Here is a 14,557-nt window from a genome sequence, read left to right as displayed (position 1 = left end):
TTTCTCCACTCGTTTCCTATATAAAGGACAGAACTCATTGTAAATAATCATCCAATGGCAAAGCAAGAAACTTCTGCCAGTTTGTATGTGCACCATAAGACTTTGCGCTTGGATGTAAATCAGATTGCTTTCAATAAAAGAGGCAGAGTGTTTTGAAACTTTGTGTCAATTCAAACTGTTATTTGACGATATTTTCTTGAACTTAGATTGTGAATTTTAATGATTTGACTCAAGAGGGATTTGGATTCAATTGTGCAGACTTTGAACTGCCTATTGCATTCGGAGCCAATTTGAGCTTTTTAAGACTTTGTGGTGCAGGAGGACAAATTGTGATAGATAGTAGTGGTTGTAATTTCTTAGAGCTGAAGACTTTGGGCTTCTTTTGTAAGTGTTTAATTAACTTTGAGAGTATCCAATGACTTTGTGCTTTATTGGTTATTTTGCTTGAATCCTCATTCAAGACAAGCATAGGAGACTTTGGGTTCTAGATTTTGTTTAAGAAAATATAAAAAGTAAACTGCTGCCCCTAGTATTGTTCTTACATCAATTCCATGCTCACCAGTATTATTGTAGTAATAAGACACTTTTTGTTAAAAAGTAGTAGTTGTATGCAAATCATTCCTAAAAAAAGATGAATTGACTAAGAGAACCACCCTTTTTGTAATTTTGGTATGGTGAACAAAGTTCAAAATCCATCAGGAACGCCTTCTATTTTAATGCTACTTATGTAAAATGATATGATTCAGTTTTGTGATGGAATTACGAAAATTATCTATTTCAGCTATGGTGGAATGAGGTTCTCTCCCCAATAATTAATCATCATATGTACCATTGTGAAATTTTTTCACCGTTCAACTGATTTTGATGCAGGGATCCCTTTTTCTAGAACCCGATATCATATTCTTAAATTTTGAGTTAGAAAAATTTAAAATCTGAAACGGATGAAATATTAAAAAAATAAATAGCTTTGCTTATGTTTTCCACTGTTTGATTGTTGTTTTTGTGCAATTGCTGTCTTGATTTGCAGAACAAAATTATTTTTTTACAAAATACGCATTTTAATGTAGACACACATGTTAGTTGTTCAGAATAAATGTATAAACATTAATTTAGTCTTAATAGGCAACTACTCTATTCTTATTGATTAAAAAAAAAAAAAACATTACTGTTTTATTTGTAAATGATAAATTTTAGTGGTTATTGACAGGTTGAGAATTGAAAGGCTTGGGATCTGGCTGAGAGTTTGGATTTTCCTGTTAAGATGGGCAGTGGATTCCAAACTGATATAACAGATTTGAAGGATCATTTTAATGGGTCACTTGACACCCCGTTTTTTGGAGCAGTACTTTTTGGAGTTCAAGTTGATTGTAAGTTCAAAATGAATATTTGAATTCAAACAGTATCTTTTAAATTTCTAATTTTCTTCAGACCTCAATGTGGGCATGACTGTCTATATCTTTTGGTATGTTGTAGGGCACATAATTGTGCAGGTCTTACTTGTGGCAGTGATTGGTTTCTTACTGTTTCAGAAGAGTTATCGGCCTGAAAAGCGTCCTCTTACACCAAAGGTTGGCAATATTATTTCTTCCAAGATTCTATCCTTAATATTGGCACAAAATTTTTGATTTGCTTTTTAGGCATTGATTGTTAAAATTCAGACCTTGGTAAGCCGATTCTGCACTCAGAAAAATAATCCTAAGTACAAGCAAAAAATCGAATCAAAACAGTGGAACCAAGTGTAACAATGTGCAGACACCCACTGTTGAGAATATGCAATTTCCCCATTTTAGTTATGAAGGGATGCTTGGACAATTACTCTACTATCTTCTTCTTACCGTGTCTAATAAATATGATATAAGCAAGTAATGGAAGTTAGTGACTCTGAATGTGAATTTTGATATATATTGAATATTCAATGACAAATATATGTACAATTGAAATAGTGATTTCTGATATGAAGGCAAAAACCCAGCAACAATATCTCTGTATATATATTAATCAGGAACAGTATAAAGCTTCTACAGTGGCCAATAGTAAGGGCCTGTACAAATCGCTTCACTCCTTGAAGCACTATAAGACATTAAGATTTATTTTCTTAATTTGTTCGATCCTCTCTCAGATATTGATCTGCCCATATATATTAATCTGCTCTTCGATATCGATTAGCTCTCCAATATCGATCTGCTCTCCGATATCGATCTGCTCTCTGATATTGATCTGCTCTTTGATTGATTTGATCTATGACTTGGTCTTTTCACAATGTCAATGTATTGTAAGATCTGTACTTGAACCGTATATTGTCTATACCTCTGTATGTATGTTCAATGTGAATCAATTCGTCTGTTCAATGGTTTGCTAATAGATAATAATTGATCTGCAATATTGATTGTATCTGCCTGTGCCATGATCTGCAATTAGCAGACTGTGTATTATATCTTCTTTCTTATAGTCTGTCTATATGTTCAATGATATCGATCAACCTTGATCGATCTTCCCATAGGTGAATGTGTTTGGTATGCACTCTACATAGTATGTACTAATAACCTCTGCGATATGTATTATCCCCTTCTATATAATATGCTCTGCGATATGCATCCTTTAGTCTTTGTAAGTATGATGTCTTCAGCAATATGTGCTACGATAACTATATTATGTTCTGCAGCATGTGCTACGATAACTATATTATCTTCTGCAGCATGTGCTACGACAACTATATTATCTTCGGCAGTCAATGTATCTTTTTCTTATTATCTTCAGTGTGTATTGATGTCTTATATGTTCTTGGAAGCTAATAAGAGTGATGTCTTCAACCGATATGAAGAATCACATGACTGAATGTATCACATTCATTCAAAGTTGAATACATTCGTTCGATAATAAAAACTTTGATTATTATTAACTGTACATGATGATCACTGTTTAGTTTGTGTAACTGATTACATAGTAATTGGTTTGAGGTCAATTAATTATCTAACTAATAGCTTGCAGTGATTACAGTCTTCATGATAATGATTATAAACTTAATGTTGAATAGCGATCACAAAAGAGATCACAGCTATATTGATACTCACAATGCTATAAAACATCAACAATCCTCTTAGCTAGGGAGGAATCTCTTCAAGTTCTTATTTCATGAAGTCTCTCAAAATGACAGTCACAATGTCTACACCCATAGGTTGAAAAAACATATTATGGAATCACTCAATGTGATAACATGGCTAATCCCATGTATGAGAAGAGCACGTGTACAATTGCTCATCACGGAATCACTCAACGTGATGTCATCCACTATGGCTATTCCAATGAGTGAAAAACACATCCATCATGGCTACTCCCAAAGGATGGAAATGAATGTGAACTCAAGTGCTCATCACGGAATCACTCAATGTGACGTTGTCATCTCATCATGATGTTCACCATGGCTACTCCTAGATGGTGAATCAACATGTGTGTTTAGTCATGGAATCACCCACACAACCTCCACCATGGCTAGTCCTAGAGGTTGGTCCATCATGATTGTTAACATGAATGGAAATATAAATGAGCACAACTCCCCATCACATAATCACTCAACGCGATGCCGTCATCTTATTATGATGTTCACCATAGCTACTCCCAGAGGGCAAATAAACACAAGTGTCAAGTCATGGATTTTCTCACGTGACATGTACCATGGCTATTCCCAAGGGGTGGATCCACCATAGCTACTCCCAGAGGGTGGAACAACTGCTTTCACCTCAAACTTCTCCCTTATAGAGAAGAATGCATTAATAAGAGCTTGCACCTCAAACTTCTCCCTCACTAAAAAGAACACATTAACAAGCTTGTACCTCAAACTTACTTCGCATAGAAGAATGCATTATAGTATATCTCTAAAAATTAATGATGTCGACACTCCCTCTCATCTCTAAACACTAACATCAATCTCCTGACCTTCTCATCTAAGTTTGCCTATGTATGTTTGTTAGATTCCCTTTGAATGTTGTTCCCTCCTCTTCAAAGAATTAGATTGACTCTACAATAATAATTCTTTTTGAATCAATTTTAGAGCCTTGCTCCTTTTGAGATGCCCCCATGGTAAGTTCCAAAATAGTAATAAGTTGTTTAGATTTAAGTTTGGAATCTCAAGCAGATAGACTATACTTGTCACACTGAATGTGAGAGAGATCCTTCTTCCTCTTCGGTTCTGCAATGGAGCTCAATTGAGTTATAAATTACTAATGAAGTGTATAAACTATATGTACGTAAAGAATAATAAATTCTTTTTTTAATAATGGTATAAGAAGAACAATACATTTTATTATATATTCAATATTAATATGATTTAGCGATTTAATCTTATTATTTAAATAACAAAAGAAGTAATGTCTTTCATTCATTAAGAAGGGCCAAACAAAATGAATCAGTAAACTAAAAATAATAACAAACCTATGCCAAATAACGTGGCTAGGGGTCACATCAATTATAAGAAAAGAAGACATATAAATGACCACCATTATGAAGGAAGTACATCGAAGGGGATTGGTTTTGAACATTCATATCATCAAGACACCCTTCAATCAGGAAGCTCATCATGCAATGTGGAACATAAAATACCCCAAAAGAATGGATTCATATATTTAAGATCCATATAATTGATTCTGGAGTAGGAACATACATAATAATGAATATATATCCAATCAGAATCCTATCAAACCATTTGCGGATAGAGCCTTCCAAACAAATACAAACCTAGCCTGTGTTGAGGAACCCACGTCGAAACCTAGTGGCCAACGCCACTGTGATTGCGTGCAAGTAGACATAAGAAGCGGGTAAGACATCGGTCAAGGACACCATACACAACAAAAGAACGATAGTCATGCAGTACAGTCATCGCATGAGGTAAGAAAATATCATGTTGACTAGTGAGATGAAGGTATATCATTATAATTATAATAATGAATTATTATTATCAATATGGTTTTCTCATACTTATTGAACTTGTTTATTCCAAATATGGTAGCAATGAATAAATAATTTATATTAAGCATGTAAATATTCTAAATGATATTTGATGGAATCATAAGTAAAAAGGAATTAAATTCAAAAAGGGTTAATAAGTTCCCTTATGAGGGGAGGAATATAACCTTTCAGTTAGTATCTGAGATGGGTATCACTACTTGTTTGGCTAACACAAAGGCATATATATGTAGTATTGGTATCAGAGATTGGTATAATGCCTATTTGGCCAAATACTACTTAATGTGTACAAACCTCTATAATGTTTGTATGCAAGAATTATCTCCCTAAGGAAGTACAATGGAAAGGAATTATAATGGTGTCAACATATGCATATGTGAGCCTTAAAGAGAGCACTCTAGAGAGGACGATGAAATAACTAAGGTTAGGGAACTGGATTTAGAGACGTCTATAAGGTTTAGGTTTAGGATAGAGTGTAGAAAAGTATAATAGGATTTATTATTGCCAAGATTCTTAAAATATTTTTTTGCAAGTTTGATTAAATCTAATAGTGGGGACATTATAGTGGTATCTGAGCATAATCCTGCGATCTTGTGAAACTTCGGTTAGTTACAAAACAATGGCCAAACAACTAGCCCAAGAATTAAGAAGCTTCATGGAATAGATTATTGAAAGAATTGAAAATTCAAACAAACTACTACTAGAAGCTATACAAAAATTAAGTAATAATAACAATTAGAGTGAAAGATCTAACCTACAAAGGGATTGTCATTTTAATCATGAGGAAAATGAACCTTCATCACAATGTTCAGCTCCGTGAGATACTTTTCCCTCCGTCATTCCAAGAGAAGAACCCGTTATAGAAGAAGAACCAACCACAAACAATGTGGAAGAAATTGCACAACTATATGCAAGATTGGATCCAAACATTAGGCAACTCATTTCCTTCAAGGAATACTACAAAACCAAAATCATGGAAAATCACAAGGAAAATCATGTAGATGAAAAACTTCCGGGGAAAATAAATAAAGTAAAACTACCATGTTATAATGGTTCAGGAGAAGAAACTACTCAATCATGGATCCAAAAATTAGATACATATTTATCATACAGTCTTATGACCGAAGAAGGAGCTATTAAGTTCACCATACTTCATATAAGGGGATCAACCCACAAATGGTGGCATTATGCAAAACTTCTGTAGGACACAAAAAAATTACCTTTTATAGAAAATTCACTCAAAGGTTGATGAATAGATTTGATTAGAGAGATCCTAAATGGTACTTCCAAGAGCTAACTCACCTCAAATAATCATGGTTAGTTAAAGATTTTGCAAATCAATTTCAAGACCTATCAGTAATGGTTCCAAATCTATCCCAGAACCAAGTCACCCATCTATTTATAGGACTCAAAGACTCCAAAACATATGTAAAAGCCCTTGAACCCCAGAACTTAGAGAAAGCCACCAGAACGACAAAGAAAATTAAGTCTAATAACCCTAGGGAAAGACCTAAGAATTTCGGGTCCAAGGCTCCCTTTAGAAATGAGGGATCCAGAAGAGATCGCCAAGAAAGGCCCTACTATATCTACAAAGAACCATGGAGTAAGGAACATCGATGTCAAAAGAAAGAAGAATTATTTCAAAAAAATCTATGTTTTAAATGCGCACCCGAGTAAAAAACCTAGTGCATCAGGTGCACGTACATCCTTGGTGCAGGTATGTCGTGCACTTGAGTACCCCCACCATGCAAAAAGTGCGGCCGCACCGATCGGAGCACTCGGGTGGGATGCGGGGGTGCGTGCTCGGGTGTGCGCGGGGTGGGGCTGACATGTTGGCTAAAAAGTAAATTTTTTTTTTTTTGGAATTGTTTTTTATTGTTTCTTTTAGCAAGGGAACCCTAATTTGGTGTGCGTCCCATGAGGTCTATTTCATTTTTGATATTCATATTTGAGCAATGAATCTTGAATCTTTCATCTTTGTCATTTGATAAATTGATAGTCAATGGTTGACTTACATGGTACTATGTGTGGTTTATATTTTTTTATTTTTCATTATCATTATTATCATTAAGTTTAAAAGTTTTAGCATTTTACTTAGTTCAATCGTCATTGGTAATGGTTATGAAGTTCCAATTTCAAGTTTGAACTTATGGTTCGTGAATCGCATTTCAATTTTCTATATTCAACTATATTTGGTATGTTATATTGAAGTATCATTTCAACACCCCACCGCCGCACCCTCGCTGTCCCCCTACTATCCCCAAATTGAGGCTTTTTTTTTCCCGCACCCGAAACTCGTCCCGATGTCCCTCGCACTGCTGCACCCCCGCGCCGGTGTAACACTGGTTTTAAATGGAAAGAACCATGGAAACCTAGTCATCAATGTAAAAGAGGGAAAATGAATAGAATAGAAGAGATAAGCGAAGATGATACCCCAAGGAAAAAAGTAAGAACCAAAGAACAAGAACATGAGATAGTGACTATCACCACCCAAGAAAATGAAAATAGGACCTTTCGACTAAAGAGGACAGTTAAAGGTCAAAGAATAATTGTATTGGTGGACTTAGGGGCTACACACCATTTCATTGGAAAGCACCTGGTAGCAAGGAGGAAACTTAAAACGGAAGAATTCAAGGGGTTCAAGGTGACTTTTGGAAAATAGGTCCATTGATAATTGTACAAAGATAGTACCTCAATTAGAAGTCACCCTAGGGGGGAACACCATTAAGAAAAACATGTATGTGATAGAAATTCAAAATGATATCATTCTAGGAATGCCCTCGGTAAATTCCCTTGGATGATTCATAATGGATGGCCCCAATTCATAAATCTATTTCAAACATGAAGGGAAAGAAATCACATTAAAAGGAATAAAAAAATGACAAAAATACTCAATCATGACCAAGGGAGATGGATTACACAGTGTTTAATATTAGATTAAACAAATGCAAAGAGAGAGACCATCCATGTAGATCTCTAACCTATATTTAATATATACAAAAGGGTCTCTGAAGAAATTCCCCCAAGACTTCCCCCTAAAGAGGATTTGAACACTATAGAACTAGAAGTAGGAGCAAAACCGGTAATAACCATCCCTTATAGACATCCCCATAAATTCAAAGAAGAAATAGAAAAAAAATTCAAGGAATTATTAGAGATGGGTCATATTCAATCAAGCAGTAGGCCGTTTGCATCATCAGTAGTCTTAGTCAAGAAGAAAGATGGTACTATGAGAATGTCTAGTGATTATCGAGCATTAAATAAAAAACCTATAAAAAATAGATATCCTATTCATAGGATTGATGAACTAATGGATGAATTACATGGAGCATGTTACTTCTCAAAAATTGATTTACGATTTGGATATCACCAAATAAGAATGAGGAAGGATGATGCACCTAAAATTGCTTTTAGGTGTCATTATGGACATTTTGAATTCCTTGTTCTTCCATTTGGTCTCAACAATGCACCGACAATGTTCCAATCATGTATGAATCATATATTTCGACAACAATTATGAAAATTTCTACTTATATTCTTTGATGACATACTTATATATAGCAAATCATGGGAAGAACACCTCCAACATGTCAAATACATTATGAAGATCTTGGAAGCAGAATCACTGTATGTAAAGTGCTCAAAATGTGAATTTGGTCTAGAAGAAATCATATACTTGGGACACAAAATTAATGCCAAAGGGGTAAGTGTGGATGAGGAGAAAACCAAAGCCATTAAAGAATGGTCAAAACAGAAAACATTTACGCAACTCAAGGGATTTGTGGACTTATGTAGTTACTATCGACGCTTTGTCAGAGGATTCTCCAAAATTGCTTCCCCACTCATAGATTTAACAAAGAAAGGACCGTTTACATGGAATGATTTAACACAACAGGCTTTTGAAAAACTCAAAGGAACCATGTGCTCTTGCCCACTTTTAGCTATTTCATATTTTACCAAGCCATTTGAATTACAATGTGATGCATCATGGGAAGGGATTGGAGCAATATTTATGCAAGGGAAACACCCAATAGCATTTGAAAGTTGCAAGCTAACAAATGCAGAAAAACACTATTTTATATATGATAAGGAAATGTTGGCTATAATGCATTGCTTAGTCAAATTCCGACAATACTTGGTCGGTGGGAAATTTATTCTGAAGATAGATCATAGTGATCGACAACAAAAATGGGTTAGTCGGATCCAAGCATACAACTTTGATATAGAATATGTAAAAAGAATTAATAATGGAGTTGCTGATGCGCTCTCAAGGAGGCCCTACATTAATATCATCACAAACATCTCAAAGGATTGGAAAGAACAAATCACAACAAAGCACAACCAAGATCCCAAAACCAAGGAAATATTGGAAGGAAATCTACGTAATGAAGATTTTAGAGTCTGGGAAAATATCATCCTTTATAAAGGGAGAGTGTACTTAACTTCTCAATCAAAGATTAAGGAAGAAATTCTTAAAGAGTATCATGATAACCCACTAGCAGGACATCAAGTATACAATCAGATGCATAAGGACATTAGAGAAAAATAGTTTTGGAATGGTTTAAAAAAAGATGTACTTAAATATGTGAGAGAATGCATGACTTGTCAGTTGAATAAAACCGAATTAACACACCTGACAGGATTACTACAACCCTTAACCATTCCAAACCAAAAATGGGAAAGTATATCCATGGATTTCATAACAGGATTTCCAAGGGTTCAAGGGAAGGATAGTATATTTGTGGTAGTAGACAGACTTACAAAATATGCTCACTTCGTTTCCATCTCCACAGATATACAATGCATCAAGTAGCAGAGCTATTTTTTAGGGAAGTCTTCTAACTTTGTGGACTTATGCAGAACATTATAAGTGATAGAGACAACAAATTCCTCAGTGAGTTTTGGAAAGAACTCTTCTGCCTAGCAGGAACAAGCTTGACTCTTAGTACAAGTTATCACCCTCAAACAAACAGGCAAACATAAGTGGTCAATAAATGGTTAGAAGGATACCTAAGGAACTATGTTACAGGGCAACAAAAGGCTTGGATGAAATGGTTACACTCAGGAGAATATTGCTATGGTACCACTCATCATATGTTAATAGGGATGAGCCCATATAAGGCACTCTATGGATATGAACCCCCCTCCTTTGGAAGTCTAATCCCTCAAGAAAGTAAAGTACCACGTGCACAAGATTTTATTAAGAAAAGTACAAATATTATCAAAACATTAAAAGAGAATATATGTCAAGCACATAATCAACTGAAGATATATGTAGACAAGAAGTGCATTGAAAGGTCCTTTAGAGTTGGAGATTTAGTATTTTTATGACTTCAACCATATAAGCAATCCTCGATTAAGAGGAATGGTGCAGAAAAACTCAAGCCTCAATTCTGTGGATTGTATAAGGTATTGAAAAAGATTGGAGAAGTAGCTTATGAGCCCGAATTTCCCAAGGATAATAAAATTCATAATGTGTTCCATGTCTCCAGACTCAAGAAAGTTCTAGGACAAGAAGTAACTCCTTGTATAGATTTACCCCCCTTGGATGATGGACAACACACTCTAATACCAGAGGTTATCTTCGATACTTGAGAAAGGAAATTAAGGAATAGGACCATTACATAGTTCTTAGTCAAGTGGAAGGATTTACCAGAGGTAGATGCCACTTAGGAGAAAGAAGAAGCTCTGAAGTTGCTTGAGGACAAGCAAATTCAAGAAGGAAGGATTGCAATGGAGCTCAATTGAGTTATAAATTACTAATGAAGTGTATAAACTATATATATGTAAACAATAATAAATTCTTTTTTTAATAATGGTATAAGAACAATAATACATTTTATTATATATTCAATATTAATATGATTTAGCAATTTATTCTTATTATTTAAATAACAAAATAAATAATGTCTTTCATTCATTAAGAAGGGCTGAACTAAATGAATTGGTAAACTAAAAATAATAACAAACTAATGCCAAACAACGTGGCCAGGGGTCACATCGATTATAAGAAAAGAAGACATATAAATGACCACTGTTATGAAGGAAGGACATTGAAGGGCATTGGTTCTAAACATTCATATCATCAAGACACCATTCAATCAAGAAGCTCATCAAGCAACGGGGAACATAGATGACCCCAAAAGAACGGATTCATATATTTAGATCGATATAATCGATTTTGGAGTAGGAACATATGTAGCAATGAATAAATATCCAATCAGAATCCTATCATACCATCTATGGATAGAGCCTTCGTAAGAAATACAAACCTAGCCCGTGTTGAGGAACCCATGTGGGAACCTAGTGGCCCACACCTCTGTGATTACGTGCAAGTAGACATAAGAAGTGGGTAAGACATCGGTCAAGGACACCATATGCAACAAAAGAACAATAGTCATGCAGTGCAGTCATTGCATGAGGTAAGAAAGTATCATGTTGTCTAGTGAGATGAATGTATATCATTATAATAATTATAATAATCAATTATTATTTTCAATATGGTTTTCTCATACTATTGGACTTGTTTATTCCTAATATGGTAACAATGAATAAATAATTTATATTAAGCATGTAAATATTCTAAATGATATCTTATGGAATCATAAGTAAAAATGAATTAAATTTAAAAAATGGTGAATAAGTTCCCTTATCAGAGGAGGAATATAACCTTTCTGTTAGTATCAGAGATGGGTATCACTACTCGTTTGGCTAACACAAAGGCATATATATGTAGTATTGGTATCAGAGATTGGTATAATGCCTATTTGGCCAAATACTACTTAATGTGTACAAACCTCTATAATGTTTGTATGCAAGAATTATCTCCATCTGACCAGCATGCCTAAGGAAGTGCAATGTAAAGGAATTATAATGGTGTCAACATATGCATATGTGAGCCTTAAAGAGAGCACTCTAGAGAGGACGGTGGAATAACTAAGGTTAGGGAATTTGATCTAGAGACATCTTTAAGGTTTAGCTTTAGGATAGAGGGTAGAAAAGTATAATAGGATTTATTATTGTCAAGATTCTAATTATCGTTTTTGCAGGTTTGACTAAATCCAATGACTGTTCATGTTGTAAAATTTATAAGAGCTGACTACATTTCTTGGTAGCAACTTGCAGATTGCGCCTACTTATATGTTGTGCAAAGTGTAACTTGTAGTTGCACATTTTAATGTGTGTTTTACCTCAATACAAATGAAACATGTAATGAAATTACTTGCCATTTTTTTTTTCGCAAACATGATAAATATATTGCAAACCCTTGTAAGCTACCAGGATTTCCAGTAAAAAATGAAAGGAATGGGCATTGAGGAAATTGGAAGTCCCAACAAATGACAACATGAAGGAAAATAGAGTGCCCATCTTTTTCTGAAAATGTCTCATTATATCCGTGTATTAGAAGGAAGGAGATATGTATCAAATAGATAATCACGTTTCTTGAGGAGGAAACATTTTTTTTCCCAAGTCCATAATAACTTACAATTGCTTGAAGAAGGCCAACGGTGGCCACATAACCTCTGTTTGACAAGTAAAAGAGCCACGTTTTAAGAAAACCCCAATAGCTCTAGATAAGACCAAATCATGACGTGGAAATAGACTCCAGTTTGCGTTCTTAGATGCCAAGGAGTCTGGATCATTAAAAGGGTAAAGGGACCACTGAAAACTCTAGCTGAAAAGACCCAAGTGCAGCTCTAGAATAGTGTGTGAAAGTGCCATAAAATCAGGCATGTTAAACTCCAAGAAATGACTAAAGTCGCTTCAACACAACTCTACGTCAAAGTGCCATGAAAAAAACATAGAAGATAGCAGATTAAGTTTGAGCTTGAAGTCATTATAACTCCAGATTTTCCAACGGTGGTGGCTAGGGTTTTTCAAACCCTCATTCTTCTTTCTTCTTCACGTGTTGATGAAATGAAATAAGCGATGTGTTTTGGCTTTACCTCTTAGCTTTCACATATTATCTTCAAATTGATAAGATTTCGGGTCTGCTCTTTTATTTCTTGAAGGAATTTCTTATTTGTTCATATATTAATGTATAAACTTTTTCATTTAAGTTATCGCTGTCGGGAAAATGGGTAGTTAGACAGTTGGTCCGTATGAGGAAGTATACGGATGTGATAGTTTTCCTCACATCCCCTCAGACACTATATGTACACACTTCTATCTTGAATGAGACACACTTGTATGGAGAAACTTGTATGTAGCAATGAGTTAATCAATACAATGTTGTTATATTATCTTTCTACGGATTATTGAATACTTTACTTATGTATGCAAGTAATCTCTGTTAACCCTAGGTGGAAAACATTTGGGGCCATTGCCTATCAAATCTGGGAAATAACAAAATGAGTGGATAAATGAGTTTACCATTTGAGGAGAATTAGAATGTGAGGACCAATGCCAAAGGCATTACGAAACTCTTTGAAGGGGATCATGCTCTGACAGTTGAATTCCTTTTTTAACTTCACAAAGTGATCAAAACATTCGTACAAAGGAAAGCCGTACGAGGAGAAGTCAACGAAAACATTATGTGAGACGCACTAAATGTCAGCCCTGTGGCGAATAGGTTGTTGGATCAACTACGATGTTTGTTGGTGCAGGCAACCATATCACAAAGGAACTGAAGGGAGGAGGTAAAGCGTGAGCAACATCGATAGCAAGTCTTCCGGGACTTTGCCGAACGTGAATGTAACCGTCGCCAGGAGGAAGAATGCAATGACACTCGACGAAGAACAAACCCATGAGCTTTAAGCTTCTGAGAGAAGAATAAACAACACTGGGAAATCCATAATAATGAGATCATGAGTTGATTTGATGTATAGAAATATGAATTAATAAAAGTGTTCAATGGTTTGTTTTAAGATGATTATAATGTTTGATTAGATTGATGCCAAATCAACTAAACAAAGATAAGAATAAGAAGCAATGAACGAATGCTTTAGAAGCCACACATGATGCTTTCATTTTTGCCTAGCAAGAAGAACGCCGATGAAGGCGTAGGCAACTTGTCGAAGGACAACTAGTCAACGGGTTAACTGAAGGGGACCTCAGAGGTGGTATTGAAGGTAACCATGGGGGTGTTACGGGAGAGACAACAACTGAAGGGGAAGACTATTGTTCACCAAAACCTAGGAGAGTAAGAAGTAGGGAGGAGTTGCTTGTGGAATCGAGGCAAAGGCTAAATTTGATTGAAAGAATGTGGGAATAGTTTCTCAACTTGTCCATCATGCCATGGGGAGAGAAAACAAGGAACAAAGGAGAAGAAGGAACCAACATGGCAGAAGGTGCCGAGGCGGCACAAGTGCATGAAAACCAAGACACCTTGTTCAGTCCTTATCAGGATAGTTAGTTCGACACTGGTATGTTGAACAGAGGAAGACAATTTGATAGTAGAAATTTGAGATTTGTTCCTATTGTACACCGTTGAACAATACAGGCAATGCGGGTAGCTAAACACAAACCCCACCAAAGGTACAACCACCACCCGTACAACAACCACTTGTATAACAACTAGTGGTGATGGCCACTATTAAGCAAAAAATGCCCAAATTCATGGGCCAGGCAAACAAGGATCCTGTCTGGCATTGCTGGA

General features: G+C 35.4%; 1 protein-coding gene across 4 annotated transcripts in view; it reads left to right on the top strand.

The window, feature by feature from the left end:
* Positions 1–14,557, top strand: part of LOC149539232 (long chain base biosynthesis protein 1-like) — a 279,274-nt gene that overhangs the window by 70,270 nt on the left and 194,447 nt on the right. For 3 of the 4 annotated variants that reach the window (XM_089799165.1, XM_089799164.1, XM_089799167.1), the window contains exons 2-3: positions 1,208–1,367; positions 1,474–1,568. In XM_089799165.1, the coding sequence (XP_089655291.1) occupies positions 1,262–1,367; positions 1,474–1,568 (201 nt within the window). In that variant the 5' untranslated portion in view covers positions 1,208–1,261. Of the gene's footprint in view, positions 1–318; positions 385–1,207; positions 1,368–1,473; positions 1,569–14,557 lie in introns of all 4 variants that reach the window. The other variant, XM_089799166.1, reaches the window with a different exon arrangement.

The sequence above is a fragment of the Cupressus sempervirens genome, chromosome 9 (assembly GCF_028749045.1).
Source record: "Cupressus sempervirens isolate cs-2001-9-10 chromosome 9, ASM2874904v1, whole genome shotgun sequence".
Taxonomy (NCBI): domain Eukaryota; kingdom Viridiplantae; phylum Streptophyta; class Pinopsida; order Cupressales; family Cupressaceae; genus Cupressus; species Cupressus sempervirens.
The sequence above is the reverse complement of the archived record's forward strand: the minus strand, read 5'-3'. Positions and strand labels throughout refer to the sequence as shown.